At 37.1% G+C, this 20,362-nt stretch overlaps 1 protein-coding gene across 1 annotated transcript; it reads left to right on the forward strand.

Moving 5' to 3' along the window:
- Positions 1 to 4,625: 4,625 nt before the first annotated feature.
- Positions 4,626 to 5,457, forward strand: LOC110923434. The gene has a single exon (XM_022167526.2). It carries the CDS (start codon positions 4,644 to 4,646, stop codon positions 5,277 to 5,279), a length of 636 nt encoding a protein of 211 aa, XP_022023218.1. The 5' UTR covers positions 4,626 to 4,643; the 3' UTR covers positions 5,280 to 5,457.
- The last annotated feature ends 14,905 nt before the right edge of the window (positions 5,458 to 20,362 follow it).

The following is a 20,362-nucleotide window of genomic DNA, read 5'->3' on the forward strand; positions in this document are numbered from 1 at the left end:
GTATCACTTGGTAATTTTCCTAGATCTCTTCTTCCTTGAGCCACCTCGGCTGCCAACTGTGTAACTTTTTTTTTCTAAAGCTTGATAAGCTGTGGCTTGCACCTCTTGATCTTTTTTGATTTGCTTTAGAATTTCCATCATTTTATTGTCCAATCCTTCAGCTAGACCGCTTGATCTACCTTGCTTCAGAAAAATACAATTATACCCTTGTGTCTATTAAAATCCATGTAAGTTACAAAAGATAATTACAATCTTGCCATTAAAGAAAAAAATCTAGATCTACAAAATCAATGGTCAGGATAAGTTCATTTTGTTCACAAATAGATTATTGTTCACTCATGAACCCTACCCTATATATATATATATATATATATATATATATATATATATATATTGTAGTGCATGTTATTCAGTATTAAACCTATGTAATACACGGGATATCATGGTATTTCAGTGTTGTGTTGCTAATTAACATATGTCAGTTTTTGTATAAATTCAAGTTAGTTGTGTGAACTGTCATATGGTAATGAAAATTCGTTTATGTAAAGTTTTATTACTAATTAACATAGGCCGTTAAATATAAATTATAATTATATTGTTTATATTGTATAAACACGTGTAATACGCGGGTCTATAAGCTAGTGACAATATAAAATATTAACCCAGTAGTGCATTATCAACTCTATTTAATCATCTTACATTCACTACTAGAAAACCGAGAGGTTCCCAATGCAAAAAAAAAAAAAAAAAAAAAAAAGAGTCACAGATGTGGTGCTTGACCGAGAGGTTCCCAAAGCAAAAAAAAAAAAAAAAAAAAAAAAAAAAACAAAAAAAAAACAAAAAAAAAACGAAAAAAAGGAGTCACAGATATGTAGCAAGCACCATGCGACAAGATTCAGATTTCGTTAGACAACATTTGTGACAAAATTGCGACAATGCATAATGTCTTTTTATTCTATCCTTTTCTTTTTTAGTTTTCAAATAGTTATGCTTAATCAATAAACGTTTAATTATATTCTTTTAATCATAAACCAAATTATAAAGGGTAAATTACACTTTTCGTCCTTTATATTTATATTTAATTACGTAGATAGCCTTTAACTTTAATAATTACATTTATAACTCTTTATTTAGAAAACTCATTATATATTTCGTCATTTACCACTAACCAGGTTAAATTTTTTTGTGAAGTCTATTCTCTAAAGGGTAATTTTGTAATTTTACCTATTTTCTTAATAAAATATATATTTAGAAAAAGAAAAACTCAAGGAAATATATTTTATATTTATAAATCAATCACTCACACACTCTCAACTCTCTCTTTTAAACCCCTGCAACCTAATCTCCTCACCACCACCACTCCTGCCGCCGACCACCACCACTCCTGGTGCATTAGCAGATTGGACCATTCCATATTGCTGAGCGTCATTCACTACAGCCGCATTACGAAACTTTAAAACTCAAGTTGTAAGCATAGAAGAAAACTCATGTTGCTCTCACCTACAAGCACCGGGACAACAGGCGAGTAGTTCGAAAAGTAAGCAACACCAGGCGACCCACCCAACGGTCCACTCTTAGCCTTAGCTCGTCTCTGCGGCGGCAACCCCCGAAACCGGACACCGAACTCGTAATCCACCTCTCGGGATCGTCCTATTTCGACGGTAGTGTTCTTTGACTGTTGGACGACATCAATGATGCCGCACTAATATGCCTCCTACTACTATTGCTCAATGGTACTCTTTCTGAACACCATCCCTTTTGAAACCCTAACATAGTTTTATCTCCATAATCAGGAGTTCCGGGACTAGTATATGCACCGGAATTACGAAACGAAGATGAATTCTTGTTTCTAGATCCAAACTATGGTGAATAGTATACCTGCATTGCATCGGAATTACAACAGGCGAAACCCTAATCTTGAAAATTCAAAATTGGAATACAAAGGGGGTGGAATACGAAATGGGTGTTGGATTAATCAACGGAAACAACGAAAAGCAAGAAAATTTCAACTTTAATTTGATGAAATCGGTAGAAAGTTTCAAGGTTTTTGTGAATTAGGGGATTGTTTCTCTCGCTCTGCTTTTCTGGAACAACTGTCCCATTCACCGTGATTCAAGAAAGCGAGATAAAAAGAACTCGTGAAAATGAAGGTAAAACAACATCCATTGATGTCAAACTTGGAGATTCTGCTTGGTTTTCTGGCTTATGGCCTTGGAAGCCTTCAATAACTTGTTGATTTGAAGTGATAATTTGAAGTGATGGACTGATGGTGATGATGTTAGTGGTTGACAGTGTTGGGCGGTACTGTAGGTGGTGGTGGCTTGATGATGGTTGTAGAAGAAGAAGGATAGAGAGAGAGAGAGAGAGAGAGAGAGAGAGAGAGGGACAGAGTATAGAGGAGGGAGTGGGAGAGAGATGAATAGAGAGAATTATATAAGTTTTTTTTAATTTAAAATTCTTTTTGTTTTATCTATTAAATGACTGTTTTGCCCACACATGGGGTTCACATGACCCCATTTAACGTTAAAATTTAACTTGGTTAGCGCTAAATGATGAAGGTGTAATGCGTTTTTTAATAAAGGATTGCGACTGTAATTATTGAAATTAAAGGCTATCCATTACAATTTGATATAAACATAAAGGACGAAAAGTGTAATTTACCCAATTATAAAAGTTTATCATTTAATCGTAACATTATTTTATTGGAGAAAATGCTACTTTGAATTCAAAGCTCATGAAAGGAGCAAATGAGGTTAACTATAGTTTTGATTGTCCATTTATTTATTATTAAGAAAACTTTCAGAAATAAATTAAGAAAGGACCATGCAGGTTAGCAAGTTCATGGTAAATAAGAATGTCAACTACTCAGCTGTCCGCGTTCGAATCTACACAACTAGCGTTAAATAAATTCAATTCCATTTAATATGGTTTATTTAACCGTAAGGAAACTTTATTATAATACGATTTTGTGACTGATATCTTTTGGGTTTTACGACTAGTTTTATTCAGTTGCTAGTTCTGCGCTTGTTTCTTGGCCGCTAATTTTAATTACTTAACTATGTTTGGTAGAAATATAAGACGACTACGTAGGAGAGTTGACTAAATAGATTATTTTTATTTCATTGTTTTTATTCTTGCTTGAGCATATAATTTTTAAAGGGATTTTATGTCTTTGTTATTTAATTTGTCTTTACCAAAAGAATGTTTAAGAGTTGACTAATTTAATCTAGTTAGTTAAATTGCAACTTGCTAGAAGCAGCAATTTCTTAGAGAAGACGGTAATGCCGTGTGAATGCTATTATTTATACATACACACATTTTTTTATTTATAAATTTAATATATGCTAGCCATGTATTGTAAGATTACCATTAACAACTAATATGACAATATAAAATATTAACTCATCGAAGTCCGTTATCAACTCTATTTACATTCACTACTAGAAAACATAGAGATTCGCTAAGAAGAAAAAAAAGGAGTCACAGACGTGTAGCAAGCAACTTGTGACAATATTTGGATTTCGTTAGAAAAATAGTCGTATAAAAAATTTGGGACAACGTTTGTGACAAATTTGTGACAATGCGATCTAGTTAGAAGTTCCTATGCATTATGACTTTTCCATTCTTTATTTATGCTTTACATGTTAATGAATAAATCGTTTAATTATATTCTTTTAATCATAAACCAAATTATAAAAGTTGATCAGTTAATCCGATTAACTGGTGATCAACTTTTATAGTTTGGTTTATGATTAAAAGAATATAATTAAACGTTTCTAATTGAAGACTCTTTCATTGGAGATGAAGAATGGGATTAAACTTCCACAATGTAAACTGATCAACTTTTATAGTTTGTTTATGATTAAAAGAATATAATTAAACGTTTCTAATTGAAGACTCTTTCATTAGAGATGAAGAATGGGATTAAATTTCCACAATGTAAAATTTTGAAGGTGTTTTTGGTTAAAACTTTGTTTGAGTTTATGGATTATGTCATTTTGGTTGAACATTCGTTTGAATTTAGGAATATCATTTTGGTTGAACATTTGTTTGAATTTATTATGTATGGTTTTATTCGGTGATTAAAGGTATTAATATTTATACATAATATTGTTTTGAGCTAAATTTGGCTAGGCCGAAATTCATAGTTAACCGACCACCATAACCATCAAAACCGCCATAACTGACTGGCTATGGTTATGACTTTTCAATAATCGACATCTAGGTTATAGTTATGGTTTTAACCCCAAATAGAACCAAACCGACCCATACACACCGCTAGTTAATCATAACATTATTTTATTGGAGAAAATGCTACTTTGAAATATTCAAAGCTCATGAAAGGCGCAAATGAGGCTAACTATAATTTTGATTGTCCATTTATTTATTAATTATTTACAAAACTTTCAGAGTAAATTAAGAAAGGACCCTGCAGGCTAGAAAGTTCTTGGTAAATAAGAATGTCAACTACTAGATTGCTTTTAAATTACGATAAAAGCTGTCCGCGTTTGAATCTACACAACTAGTGTTAAATAAATTCAATCCCATATAATATGGATTATTTAACCGTAATGAAACTTTATTATAAAATGGCACACTGCATAGGTTCATAGAGTATTTACTTATTTGCGTTCCTCGCTCAAATGGCCGATAGTATCGAGATAGACTCCGGAAACACATGGTGTAACCTAATTTTAACTATCATTATCTTCTTCATTTTCTTTTCGATATATAAAACCCGGGTGCTCCCTAGTATCCACGTCGAAGAGTTCTACGTACCTGCGCTTAACTCCACCGGCAATTTCACCACAATCAACAACACCATCTATATCAACCTAAAACTCAAAAATAGGAATCCAGTAACTGGCCTGTACTATGTTGATCCTCTCTATTTCAACCTATCATTTATCCCCAAGGAACAAAAGACAAGCATCCATCTTGCAGAATTCGGGCTGCATGGATTCTACCAAGGTAATGGAAAGGCTAAACGCGTCAAAGGTCTGTTGATGACCCACGGCTTGCCATCGGTCTTAAACGGGACTCAAGGGGCTCTACCAGCAGGGGCTTTTAGAGTTGATTTCTTTGGCAAAGTTAGGTATAAGCTAATTGGGTACCACAAGAGACATCTGATGTTGTTGGCAGCTAACGTAGAGGTCGATGACAAAACTGGTGTGAAAGTTGGAGAAAAAGCTATTAGATTGGTGAATTCTGGTGCTTGGGATCACAAACGAGCCATTCTTTTGCCAGTGTCTATGTTGCTTGGTGCATTTTTCATGTAATTGTGTGTGATGCAAAGTTATCTATTTCGCTGGAATTGTTTTTCTACGTTTGTAATGTAACTTCGATTTCTGCATTTTGATTTATTGCACTCCATAATATATTTTGTAAGGTTGATTTTTTGTTTGTCAAATGTAAAAGCCATCAATAATTAAAATAAATATATTATACGGTCCGTAATATCATTTATCTATGTAGGTTAGAGATTCGGACTGAAACGCGTGATTAGTGCGTGATTATGTTCAAAGAGGGAAGATTAGAGACGGATAAAACAACTTTCTTGTATAAATTTGGTAGCATAACATTACAAATCGGCCAAATTACAAGCTAGCCAAACTATACCAAAGGAGCATACATCCGGGGAGAGACCAAGTGATGATCTCTCCCCCAAGTCAAAAACCTTCAAAACCTTGCAAATGAACTAAGGGTGGTATTTATATCCACACCACCATCACATGAAAGACCACCTTTACGTGGAAGGTCATTTGCAAACACACACGGTCAAACGAATAACCCTTTTGTTTGACCACTTCAAACGAGCGGGTCTATACACGTTCGTTTGACCGTTTCACTAACTATTACAAAATCAGCATAAAAAGTAATCTAATCTATTCGAACAACATCGGACACAAAAACTGCACCAATAAATCCCCCCTTGTCTGTTGCTGTCGAATGCTGAAAATGCAACCGCAATCGATCTTCAGTCAAGTACTTGTTGATGTTATTTTCTCTGTGTTAACAAATTCCCCCTTGACCGATGATCGAGGTAAGTAGTATCTTGATTTGAGTCTTCATAGCAATACCAAACCCTTGAAGCTTCTCGTATAATATTCCCCCCCAAAGTACGCGTATCCGTGTTGGGTGTTGTGCAATGTCCTCACAAGGCTAAATTGATCGATCTTCCGCTGATCTTCCAATACTCCAACCGGCATTTGATAAGGGTTCCATTCTTTAAAAACTGCATCAAGTCTTGATCTTGTCATAAGAACTCTATTTCATTCAAGCATACTACATTGGCAGAGTTTTCTGGTGAACTGTTTTCTGTAAACCATCTTTGTGGAATCGACTATGTAATGCACTTTGATCATCAGCATCAACACTCAGGAAGTCAACTAGACCGAGTATATCATTTGCAAGCTCAACCAGCACGCTTAGTTTAGCTACATCCAGATCTCATTGTCTCGCTTTTGTGAAGTTGACCACGCAATGCACTACGGATCTTCAGCATCAGTACTCAGGATGTCAGCTTGAACAAGTACATCGTTTGCAAAACTCAACGAATTGAATTACACCCAGATCCCTGTAAAATCCCAAAGAAACATCAAACCCAAAACCGAATCCTGCAAATTCACCCTCAACTATAACTTCATCCGCGTTAAGTTTCAGCAATCTCCCTTCACAAGGTGTCATTGCTTTGATCCCCTCGATCCAAAAACCTAACCGGCATCTGGTAGAGTTGGAATCGACACTTGTCAGCCTTGAACTATCAGCTCTCATAAAGATTCCCCAGGTCTTTAGTGAACTGCGTTTTGAAACTAATGTTGACTTTTGATACCTGTATGTTTCCGTGCAAAACCCTTCACGCTGGCTGGAGAATTAATTAAAATCCTCAAATATATGTTTGGGCAAAACATTCCACGCAGAACCTTTAATATCACCAGAAAATCACAAAATTTACCACGTGTGATTGCGTATAGAATTTTACCGAAGAAATTCCAAAACATATGAAAATTTCTATCCCCCCATTTCTTTGGTGAAATCTCTAAACCTTAACAAATTCCCTCCTCTAAGCTGAACTGTTGTCAACTTCACTAAACAAATTCTCTCCACTGAGCAGAATCTTTCAAATGTTCTCGGTTTTTCAAAAATTCACGAAAGCAACTTTCTTTTTTTTGCGTATTCTAGTTGATAAAGAAAGTCCCCTAGCACCGTAGAATCTGACTTGTATCCCCCCAAAGTTCTGCTAACACGTAATCCGAAAACTTCCATCATAGGTAAGTCTTCAACTTTGTGAACTCGTTATGACCGGTCTTGGTTTTCCAGTTTCCTTCAATCATTACCAATTGCGAGAATATGACAATAAATAAAATGCTTTCGAGCATTTACGAACACCGATAACAAAACAAATTTTCACGTGCGGAATAAATATTCCGTTTTTGGCCCATAATAGTCAGGTCACCAAATTTGACGTTTGCATCGGTAACCGTGACTACCCCACATTCTTAAAAATCATTTGTTTTCGTCATGCATCATCATCCCAAACTGGTTTGGCAGCTCTCAAACTAGCATAAATTTGACATTGAGAAATAGAAGCTCGGTTCAGATAAACTTTGTGAACACCCGACCCCTCTTTGCAACTCACGAATAGAAACGGGTCCATGACTCCATATCTCATCTAAAACATTTGGTCCAATAGATCCCATTTTTTTAATCATTTGCCCATAATTATTTTGGCCACTCAAATAGGTCCAACATTACTAGGCCTTTTGTTCGGTCCAATAATTCCAAATCAATTTTGGTCTCAAACCAAGTGGGCCTAACAGAGAAACCTAGCTGCCAAGCAACCAATTTTACCGACATCTACCTTGTACGAGTCGCTATCATCTTCGAAGTCTCTCTCTCTCTCTCTCTCTCTCTGCAATACACAACCTCCAAACCCCCAAAAATGTGCGGCCATTACCACACACCTCAACCTTTCACTATCCCTTCACCGGCGCCGTCGCAAAGCCACCGTCAACCACCGCCGATCGGAACTCTTCCGTCAACCGCCCCCACCGCCTCCCGATCTCAACCAGTTTGTCGCATCCTGGAGGACTGATGAAGACGAATAAAGCCGCTGCTTTAGCGAAGTTTCTAGAACGGAAGTTGCAGGAGCCTAGTGGATTATCTTCTAGAAATCCGAAGCTGGTTGAATTGGTTGAAGTCCAAGAAGAATGGCTGACCACGAAAGACCAGGTCTTTCGGCCAAGGTGGTTCTTCGTCTCCTAGGTCTTTCGTCTATTTGAGGTTCTTTGTGAACCATCTGCCAAGGATTCTTCATGTGAGGGTTCTTCGTAGTCAGGTCTTTCGGCAAAGGAGGTTCTTTGACAAGGAGATTTTTCGACAGGGGGGGGGGGTAGTTCTTCGCTGGAGTTTTTCGTGGAGGGTTCTTCGTGGAGGATAGGTTCTTCATGAAGGGTTTTAGGTTCAGAACTGAAGAAACCCTAATGTTTCTTACGCAGCCGCCACCCCTTTAAGAACACAGCGAAGAACAACATCTGCTGATCTGCAGATTTGATGAAAAATGCCTCAATGGATGATGAAAAACTTGATGAACTTGGTGTGAAACATAAAACCCAAACCCCTGGTGTGATCCATTTCAGCTCAGACCCATAAATTCGGGTCCAGATCTGAGTTTTCTTCATGTTTACACCACTTTTACATCTTGAACAAAAACACCACAAAAATCACGAGTTAAGATATCATATGACTTAGCAAATGGTTAGATTCACTAATTAAGTCCGGTACCATGGTCTTGATACCAATTGTAGGTTTGAGATTCGGACCAAAACCCGTGATTAGTGTGTGATTATGTTCGAAGAGGGAAGATTAGAGACGGATAAAACAACTTTCTTGTATAAATTTGGTAGCATAACATTACAAATCGGCCCAATTACAAGCTAGCCAAACTATACCAAAGGAGCATACATCCGGGGAGAGACCAAGTGGTAGTCTCTCTCCCAAGTCTAAAACCTTCAAAACCTTGCAAATGAACTAAGGGTGGTATTTATATCCACACCACCTCCACATGAAAGACCACCTTTATGTGGAAGGTCATTTGCAAACACACACGGTCAATCGAATAACCCTTTCGTTTGACAACTTCAAACGAGCGGGTCTATACACGTTCGTTTGACCGTTTTACTAACTATTACATAATCAGCATAAAAAGAATTCTAATCTATTCAAACTACATCGGAAACAAAAACTGCACCAGCAATCTAATAAATAACCATTGGCAAATTTATCCATTATCAATAATTGGTGATTATTCGATGGACGTAATTACCCATACTAGATAAACTTAGGTTTTTCCCTTGGGTATATACAAATTGAGATTATTAGAGAGGGTTTAAGGATTACACAATAACAACATGACACCAATTTCATCCCCTCCCTCTCTCTCTCTCTCTCTCTCTCTCTCTCTCTCTCTAAATTCATGATCATCAAGATCACCTTATCCATCCTAACTGTACATCCTAAACACGAACTCGATCAATTAATGACATGTAGTTTTCCCTCACTTTGGTTGTTGGCGAAATCAGGTACACACATTCTATACTTCTTGTTTCTATCATGTTTTAATAAAGAATTGATCAACATTTGAAACGCAAGTAGCATGGTCATCAATTTTTTTTGGCGTCGACCGCCCCATTTTTAGCCGATTCAAGTGCTTGCCAAAAACAAAGGCTTGCATGATCACTTCTACCAAAATGGACCAGCTTATGTAGTTTGTTGCTGTTAACTTAGGCATTGAATTGTTTAAAGGTTAATCTTGAATAATTAGTAAAGTTAAGAGTTTATTTTAATAAGTTTTATTAAAGTTTGATTTATTTTAGGTAATTGGTTTTGTAATAGGTTTAATATCTTGGAGAGCAAGTTTAGTAGTACTATAAATAAGAGTCTAGGTTATTGTTTTTATTTGTCCATTTTCTTTGTAAGTTCGTATTTTGAATAGAAAGAGTCGCAGGTTTGTGTAAATGTACCTCAGGTTGATAAATGTTGGATGCTGCCAAAGATGGAATCTTCAGGGACTTGCTTGCAACTTGTTGAAAGTTTATGTGTTTACAAAGGACAAATGCGGACAAGATAGTGTCTAAGGGTGTCTGCATTTGTGGTTTAAAGTTGCCAGAACTTATGTTTTATGTACAACTTGTCCGCATTTGTAGTTTAGGCTAGTAGGAGTGTCCGCATTTGTAATTTTATGTATGTCAGTACTTATATGTTAAGTACCGACTTGGTTGTTTGGATATAGTTTTCCGTTTTTAGTGATATATACAGACTAGGGTTTCTTTGTGAGGATTTAGTGTCTGCACCTAAGATTGTATATATACTAACTGGATGTATGCAATCAGTAGTAATGAAACAAATGCTTTTGGAGAAAACTTCATGTGCAAGATTGTATTCTAGAGAGATAAATAAACCCTAACTTTGTGTGTTCTTCACTGTGTGTGATTGTTTATCTGTGAATACTCAGTGTATTCACAGATTGTTCGGTTCTCTCATTTTCTACACCTTCTGTACGAGTTATACGGTGCGGTACGAGACACGCGGTGGTTTCCGCACATCGCGTGTGTGTCGATCGGTCCGGGTTCGTGTGTTCGAGGTGCTTCTCGTTGTAGGAAGACGACCTTTCAAGTAGTATCAAAGCAGGCTCTGTATAGAGAGTGCTCTTACCGCTGTAGACTTCGTGTTGGAGGTTAGATTTTGATCGGTTTTGTTCATTCTAGAGAGTTTTAACTTTTCTAGGGTTTTCTCATACTTTTCTCATGTTTTTCATGGATTCTTCATTTGTTTCTTGATTTTTCACGATGAATGGTGATTAGGTTTTAGTTGTGGGTGTTTGTGCTTGATTTGATTGTTGAGATTTGGTTCAGATTGTGTCAGATCTAAAAGTTTTCTGCAAATTCTCTGGGTTTTTGAAGAAGATTGCTAAGGTAAGAAATCATTTGCTTTCAAATCTATTTTGGGATTGTTGTCCGTATTTGTTCTTCTGAACTTATTGATGACCTAGTGTGTAGTTACACATGGGAAATAAATTCAAAGAGCTGGTTGTTTTTTTGCGAATTTGGATATACCCTTGTCAGTACTTGTGGGTTTTGTCCGAATTTGTTCAAAAATCCATTTGTTAGTACTTAAAATTCTCTCATTTGTCCGCTTTTAGAGTGAGAGAATTTATTCAAATCTTGTCTGCATTTGGGTGTTCTCTTTTCCGCATTTATTCTCATAGGTCCGCATTTAGAATCAAGTCTCCTCTGTCTGCACATAAGACTGGTGTCCACACTTAGTTAATTCAATTGTCCGCACTTAAACTTGTTCATCAATCTTGTCCTGACTTAGTTCTTTCTGTCTGCACTAATTCATCTTGTCGACACTAACAACATAATCAGGTCCACACTTACACAATAATCAGGTCCGCACTTACAACATAACCATTTGTCTGCACTAAGAGTTGTTTGATCCACATTTAAAGCTTCTATCCACACTTACTTAAACTTGTACGCATTTAGCTTTCATTCATCCACACTTATACTTGTTCTGTCCGCACATGTTTGTCAACACTTATAGTTGATCCGCACTTGAGTGTTTTTGTCAGTACTTATGACCTTTGGTATGAATTTGTTTGGTTATTGAAGTTTCATCAGTAAGTGTTTGTTTGAAAAGTGTTAACCAAGACATAGTGAAGATGGCAAACAATTTGAACACCGTTGTTCAAAGTATCAGACACAACAACGATGTTGGAAGTAGTGATAAGCCTCCCGTATTGTTGAACGGGTTAGATTATCCTGAATGGAAGATATGGTTTGAAAGGTACATCAAAGCGAAAGATGTAAGAATGTGGTTATGTATGACGTCAGGTCTTGGCGGAGACCCTGCTCGCAATTTAACAATTACCGGTTAACTCGCTTTAACTGCTGATCAAAGAAAGTATTACGAATGCGAAGAGAAGGCAATGTCTTTGATTATAATGTCGTTATCATAATCTATATAACGCTTTCAGTAACAAAAACTCGTCAAAGGAATTATGGGACAGTTTGAGCGACAGGTACAAAGGAAATGAGTTATTTAAGAAAAGGAGACTCGATCGACTGAAGACTCAATTTGTAGTCTTTAAATCTATGAAAGGTGAATTGTTGGATCATCTGTAAACAGATTCTACCATTTGTTGAGTAAGATCGAAGCCAACCGGGATTGTATACCAAATTCGAAAAGGTAGAAAAGTTTCTAAATTGTTTACCGAAACAGTGGAATATGTCTTCTGCCTTAATCAAAGAGAGTGCTCAGTATAAAGAATTGACTCTTGATCAAGCAATCCAGAAATGAAAGGTTATGCATAGACCTTATAAGATCAAGACTCTGATTTCAAGAAGCTTAAAGATCCGACTATGTACCGTGCAAAGCAAATTTAAAAGGGAAGCAATTCAGGTGTTGCTTTTATTTCAGAAGAAGCTACTCAAGAAGATCCGACAAACCTAAGTGCCTTTGTCGTTGGTACCAATAGTGGAAGTACCGTTGGTGGAACTCCTATATCCCATGGAATGTCTTCGTGAAGTGCTAGATCAAGTGAACCAAGCTTGAATTTTCATAAAATCGACTTGCATTTTCTTAAGCTCATAGAAGAAAATATGGCATTTCTTGCATCGTTCATGACGGCATTCGAAAAATTTGCACTTGGAAAATTAGTTGAACCATCGACTTTTGATGAAGATCTTGATCAAATTGATCAAAATGAATTAGAAGAGCTCGGTTTGCAATTAAGTATGGCGTTACTGTTACTGGTAAGAAGAGCGGAGAAATTTCTCTAGTGAACGGGAAAGAGTTTCATTGGTGGTAACACAAAGACACGAATGGGGATTGACATTACCAAAGTTAAATGCTACAACTATGGCATCTATGGTCATTATGCAAGAGAATGTCGAAAGAATAGAGAAGGCCACAATACTCAAGGAAGCTCAGTATGATCTAATAACAATAGTCCAGCCCCATCCAATACAACTTCTACCACTACCACCTCAACAACAACCTCATATGATAACCTTACTCCTAGTGCTAATAACACTATGATTGTTCAATCCCTTCAAGCTATTAGTGAGCCACACGATTGGGGAATTGTAATGGAAGAAACAGCTACTACTATTGTTTCACAAGCGTTTATTGCAGAGATCATTGAAGAGGGGTTTTGAGATTTGTTCGAAGAGGCGAATGTGGAAGAGTTGACTGTGGTGGCGGAAGCTTTAAGTGAAAATCTGGAAATTGATAAAATCAATGAAGCTAAGGAAGACAAAAGAAGAGAGAATGAGAAAGAAGAAAAAAGAAAGAAAGAAGAAAAGAAAGATGAAAATGATCGGTTTGAATTCAAGATCACAGCCGAAGAAATGCAACACTTTGCTGATGAAGAAATGGCAAAGATGAAAGCAGGAAATTCAGAAAGCACGGATCAAGCTTTCATGGCTAACATCGAGGTACAATCTAAACCTGCTGATAAAAGATGTGCTAGATGCGTAGACTTTGTTGCTAAGTGTGACAGATACGCACTCCATAACAGTAATTTGATTACTGATCTGGAGAAATCTAGAGAGTTTATTGTCGCGCTTTTGAGTGCCAATAAAGAACATAGAAGTCAGGTGCTTGCCTTGAAAAAGGACATCTCTGAGTTTGAGAGACGACTTGCTCAAGCGACAGTTAAGAATCAAGTTTTAAAATCTGAACTTGTAACTTGTCAAAACATTATTTTAGCAAAGAACAAAATAATTTTAGACAAAGATAACTTGATTCTTGATTTGCAGCGAAAACTTGAGAAGCTTGAAAATTCGTCAGGTGTGATGAATTTTTGCATAAACAATTTTCGTATCAAAAAAATTCAGAAGATGAGATGTTAGGTATTGGTTACAAGAAGGTTCCTCTACCTGCTAACCATAACTACAATCGACACCTTCGATTGATCCTGAAATTGTAGATTTCATTCTGACTGCTCCATTGACTATTGATCCTTTGAGTGTAGAAGAGTCTGAATCCGAATCAGAATCAGAACAAAAGAGTTCGAGTGATGCTAAAACAAATGAAATTGATTTGAGAAAAATTGAAAATTTGATTGACTCAAAAATTTTGAAAGCCTTAAATCAAGTTCAGAATGTTCAAAAGCCAAAGCCTAAAAACAAAGGTAAAACGAATGTTAAAAACATTTCAAAAACCAACTTTGTGAAAGGCGAAAGCTTTAACAAATAAGGTGAAAGGATTGAAAAAGGTTCAAAATCTGACTTTGTGAAACAAAAAGCAAAAGGCTCAAACGAAGCATCCTCGTCCTCGAACAGTCAATGTGTGGATGATCAACAAGAAAAGAATGAAAAGATTGATAAATGACGATGCTACAAATGTCGTTTGAGAGGACATTTAGCTGCAAATTGTCCAAACGACAATGGAAAGAGGCGTGTTTCTCCTGATCTTGATAAACCTTTTGTCACCAAACCACAAAATGAACCTAAAAAGAATGAAAAGAAAAATGGTAAACCACAAAAGGGAGAAAAACCTAAGGTTGTAAAACAAGAAAGCAAACTTGTTTCTAAACCTAAGGTTAAAAATAAAAAACAAAAGGATCAGGAAACCGACTTTTCAGATGATGATAACTGCCGTGGTTCAGATCGTGGATTGGAAAGTTCTTCAGCAAAATGTGAAAGTCGTCAGAAAACCCCTGCTCGATGACCAACTCATGTAACTTTCCGAACACAAGAACAAGATCAACAATCTGGAGGTTCTTACAACCACAATGTTAAACCTCATGCTCAAAATCGTTACGTTGATAACCGAAACATCTCACCAGCCAGATTTCATTGTGAAAAACAACATTCGGGATACCAACAATGACATGCCTTTCATGATAACGAGCAACCAATATTTGATAGAATTTTTAGACCTCAGCGCAGTCAAAACTTCGGATATCAAAGCTCTGGTAATCGTTTTAGTGAAAATTTTGGGTACAATAACCGTCCTTAAACTCCGCACAATCTCCAATTTGCAGGTATTAGAAGCAACAATACAGATGATTATTTCAAGGAATTTTCGTTTGTTGATGAATGTGTACTACACAAGACCGTCACGGCTTGGGTCCCCCACTCTAACTGATCTCTTGTTTGAGAAAGCAGGAACAGCTGAAGAGTGCTATCTATATTTGGTATATCGATAGTGGCTATTCCAGACATATGATGGGAAACAAAGAATTATTATCAAGTTTGAAATCTATTCGGGGTGGTTATGTTAACTTTGCGGGTGAAAAGGGTGCTTACATCAAGGGTGAAGGTTCCGTGTCCAACGGCAAGATCACCTTGCACAAGGTGAACTATGTTGAAGAACTGAAGCATAATTTTGCTGTCAGTATCTCAAGTCTGTGACAACAAGTATACAATGCATTTCAATGATAAGGCGTGTTTCGTTCTTAAGCTGGGATTTGTTGTTCCTGAAGATTGGATCATGATGAGGCTCCAAGAATGAACGACACCTATGTAATGGACATGCGTCCAGTTGTGAACTCCTCTGGTCCGACAACGTGTTTACTTTCAAAGGCAACAGAAGATCAATCTTTCTTATGGCATCGAAGGATTCGCCACGTACATTTATGCAAAATGAATCACTTGATAAAGAAGAACTTGGTGTTGGGGCGTTCCTTTACGTAGTTTTAACATGCACAGTAAATGTGAATTATGTGAGAAAGGGAAAATCAAACGTAAACCTCATAAGCCTAAACACATAAACTCTATCCAATAACCACTAGAGCTGCTTCACAGGGATTTGTTTGGTCTGATCCATGTAACCAGCATTGGTGGTATATCTTACTGTTTGGTTATCATAGATGATTTTTCAAAATATTCGTGGGTATTTTTGAACTCTATGCCTGATAAATATTTACCTATTTTTCCCCGATCGAACAATTCACATATATCTAAAAAATGGCGTTTGAAGATGTGGTTGATCGTTTGAAGGGATACGGAGAAAGAAACAAGTTCAAGAATATGAATGAAAGTTCATCCCAAAATCAGCTTATGTTCAACCATAATGAAAAGATAGTTAAAAACTACCGAGAACGTGGTAGAGGATGTGGAAGATACAACGGGCGAGGAAGAGGGAATCAACGATGGCATAATGAAAATGAGAATACGAATGATGAACAGGGTGAAGATCGGAAAAAAGAATCATGAAGAATGGCAAGACAAAAGAAAGAACTTGAGGTGCTACAACTGTGTTAAGATTCGGCACTACTCGAGCGAATATAAAGCACCAAGCAAAGGGAAAGAAGAAGCGAATTTGACAAAGATAAAGGGAATGTAACCGTGGTAAGTAAGAATGGTGAAAATAAAGTAAGTTTGACCGAAGAAAGGGTTATCCGTTGTGCTTTTAAAAAGAATGAAGAAGGGATGTGGTATATAGACAATGGTGCAAGTGATCACATGTCAGGAAAGAAAGAGTTTTTCACTATCTTGGATGAACAAGTTTCGGGTCAAGTAAAGTTTGGTGATGGATCCGAGATTGAAATCAAAGGTAAAGGGAATGTGTGACACCTGTGTCACCGCGACCATCAAACAAATACCAAGCCGATGAAATATTGTATTTTATACTTGGGATCTGGTATAAATATGTGTGTCTTTTGCCCATATCAATTCTTGTTCAATTTCAAACTCTCCATCGCTTTCTGGGGAATTATACGCAAACTGGTGCGTAAACGTACTCAGTTTAATGCGAAAAATACTCCGGAACATCAACATATACTCAACATACCTTAAATAACCTTTACATAACTTAGAAATAAGTTTTGAAGGCTTTTGGTATGGCAAAAACAAGTTAATTCGCTTACAGGGACTAAACTTGACAAACTGCGAAAGTATGCCAATTTGAACTGTAACGAACATTCCAGAACATGTCCATAAGTTAAGCATACCATAAATATCCTTTACATAGCTTAGAAATAGGCTTTGAGGGGTTTGGTATGCTAAAATAAACTTTTGGATCATTCAGGGGCTAAAAGTGTCAAAAAGTGCACAAGTTTGCACTTTTCCGCATAACTTACGTTCTGAATACATCCGGACATCCAAAAAGTTATGTAAGAATCCTTATATTATGCCTTAGTGTTTGGCATAAGAAAAATCCATTCGTCGCGACATTTGGATCGTCTTTCGCGCTTATGCGCATTCCGTCGTAATTAAGCGAACATCGCGATCGTACGACCAAACGAACCGACATCCGGAATATTTTTGAGCATATTTCAAGTCCCCTACACTTTAACTTCATCTTAGAGCCTTGAAATGAGGTTAACGGGGCTTAAACTTGCCAAAAATGGGCCAAATTGCATGTTTCTGAAGTGCAGCGACTAAAACTGAAAATTCTCATCTGTGACCCTCAGGCGGGGCACGTAAGGATTGCCCAAATCCTTACGCGGGGCGCGTCAGACGTACAGACCAGATTCAATGTTTAATCCACTTGCCTTGGCCTTTTAAACACCCAAAAGGGGCAATGCCCTTTCACAAACTGAAGGATTAGGGCCATTTTTCAGTAACCACAAGTTTGTGACAAGTGTAAGGCTTAGATCGTGGCACGATATTCGAGAAACGATCCTAACGGCTTTACTTTTCCTATAAATACCCCCCCCCCTTTTGAGTAAAACCCACACAATCTGATCAAAATGCTCTAAGTTGATGCCATTGCTTCATACCTGAGCTCTTTGATCAAGATTAGCTTGTGGGGACCCTTCATAAGTGTTCTTTCGTTCTTTTATTCGCTTTTCGAGTCCGAAATTCAACGTTTTTTTGACTTTCTGAATTGACCAGCCTATGGTCAACCCGAAGTTCATGGAACTTCATAACGTGAGCGTGATCACGATGGTTATAGTCCATGGCGACTGTACCTACTGATTACCACGTTATCTAGGCTCAGTGACGAGTCGTAGTTTCGGCCAAAATGCGCATTCTTGCGTATTTTGTAACCAAACTACTCGTGAGCATCAAAGCCGTTTGTTTTGATGCCAAACCTGTTTTCTAAACTTAGTTAAGCATGTTCTAACATGCTTAGCTCGTCACTTTTAGTTTAGTGCTTATATAGGGTCGTAAGGTAAGCGATCTAAACCATCGCTTATACTTTCGAACTCGACCCATTTGGTCGATCATTAGGATCCGACCAAACACATTAGGTGACCATAGCTATAACCTTCCGAGGTTATGCCTTGTGGTCACGATGTTAGGCGTTCCAAACGCGTTCTACGCGAACGACGCGTTAAGGTAGCATAAGCTACCTAAACGGGTCGTGATGGGTCGCAAGCACTTAGGTTAGGTTTCATTTTAGTATGTAGGCTTTGTTAAACCATATTACACGAGTTTCCATACTCGTTTGGTTTACGAACCTGCATACTATCCGATCCTTCCGATTTTGGTCCGGTATATTAATATAGCTACCTACTAGGTGTCGTTTGATATTCCGTGATCTCTAGCATTGTGTGATTATTACACAAGGAATTCAAAGCAATCTCAGGTGAGTACATTGAACCCCATATTTTACTATTTTCTAAACTGTTTTGGGGTGAAACACATGTGCCTACTTGTTACTTTCATGCTTTTCATGCTTCCACATCATATACCTGCTATGTTCCTTAGTACATTATAGTACATGATTTCAATACATTTCATGCTATGTATGCCCATTGTGTGCGTACTTAGTACATTGTTTTACATTACATTTCATGCTATGTATGCCCATTGTGTGCGTACTTAGTACATTGCTTTACAATACACTTCATGCTATGTATGCCCATTGTGTGCGTACTTAGTACATTGCTTTACAATACATTTTATGCTATGTATGCCCATTGTGTGCATACTTAGTACATCACTTTACAATACATTTCATGCTACGTATGCCCATTATGTACATACTTAGTACATTGTTTTACATTGCATTTCTGTTGCATATGCTCATCCAGCATATGAACACATTATACTACATTTTGAACCATTGTAACCATTTGACTATTTGAACCGTCTTAACCCTTCGATTATATGAACCGTTTGAAACCATTGAACCGTGTAAACCAGTTATATCCATTGACTTGATTTACATTTGACAATAGACATTTGACTATACATAAACATTTCCACAATTGTGAAACATTTCATCTTGATGGTTTGGTTTGAGTAAGTGATCTAAGTAACGAGGCATGTGTAATATGATACAAGCATGGTGGATACGCCGCTGGTACTTCCTATATATAAGTGTTTGTATGGTATTACATATCGTAGCGTTATTTGAATCATTTCAATTTGAGACATATGACATTCTATACAAATAACACACTTTTCACGAGACATTGTTTTACAAACGACTTATCTTATACAAACACATTTTACATGGTTATCCGTTTAACCATACATTGTTCTCTCATTGATACATATCATCTGACCTTATCGTTTTTCAAATGATTTACAAGACAAAGCAAATTACAAGGTTCATGACTAAACATCTTCTCAAACATAAGTCATGAATTCCGTTTTCACAAAACCAATGTATCTCACAGGCATTTTTATGCTGACGTACCTATTTTCACATGTGTTTTCAGGAGATGATGCGTAGGACTTATCAAGACATACTTAGGCGGACCTGTGCCTTAGTGACTTAAAACGAGACAAGAACTAGTTATTTCATGTTATTTACTCTTTGGTTCTTGTTTAAACAATGTAAACATTCATGTTTGATAAATAAAACGAAACTTCAATTGCCATGGATTTGAAACAATTGATTCTGTTACAACACTCCCTGACGTTTCCGCCACGTTCCGTATGTTCTACGTGGTCGGGGTGTGATAGAAAAGTTGGTATCAGAGCCAATGGTTATAGGGAATTAAGTTATTAGTAATGCTTTGACCTAGTCTATAACCTTCCTAGGACCCTAACGCGAGTTTACTTGCGTTTAGTCATAAAACAATACCGTCACCTATCCTTAGGCGACGACCACAACAAGAACATAAATTTCAAAACCGCTTTGAAAACTAATCATCTGTTCTAGGATGATCGATTACTAGGTTTTGAACCCTCTTTTATAAGGTTTTGAACCCCTTTGAATTTTCAAAACTCTTGTCAAAGTGTTGGGTCCTAAATAGTGTGAACACGTGCAAACCGAAAGAGTGAATGCCTGTACCCTGGGTTTTCTGTCTAAGGCTAGAGTGTTCGTACAAATCCACATAATCGGACCAGTCACTCTTACCTGGGAACTCTTGGGGTGAGTGTCCACTTATAGGCGAGCATGTCTTCGCGATACACTATGAGGATCTATTTGCTTTGATTCAGCCTTGGTG

The sequence above is a fragment of the Helianthus annuus genome, chromosome 17 (genome assembly GCF_002127325.2).
Source record: "Helianthus annuus cultivar XRQ/B chromosome 17, HanXRQr2.0-SUNRISE, whole genome shotgun sequence".
Lineage (NCBI taxonomy): Eukaryota > Viridiplantae > Streptophyta > Magnoliopsida > Asterales > Asteraceae > Helianthus > Helianthus annuus.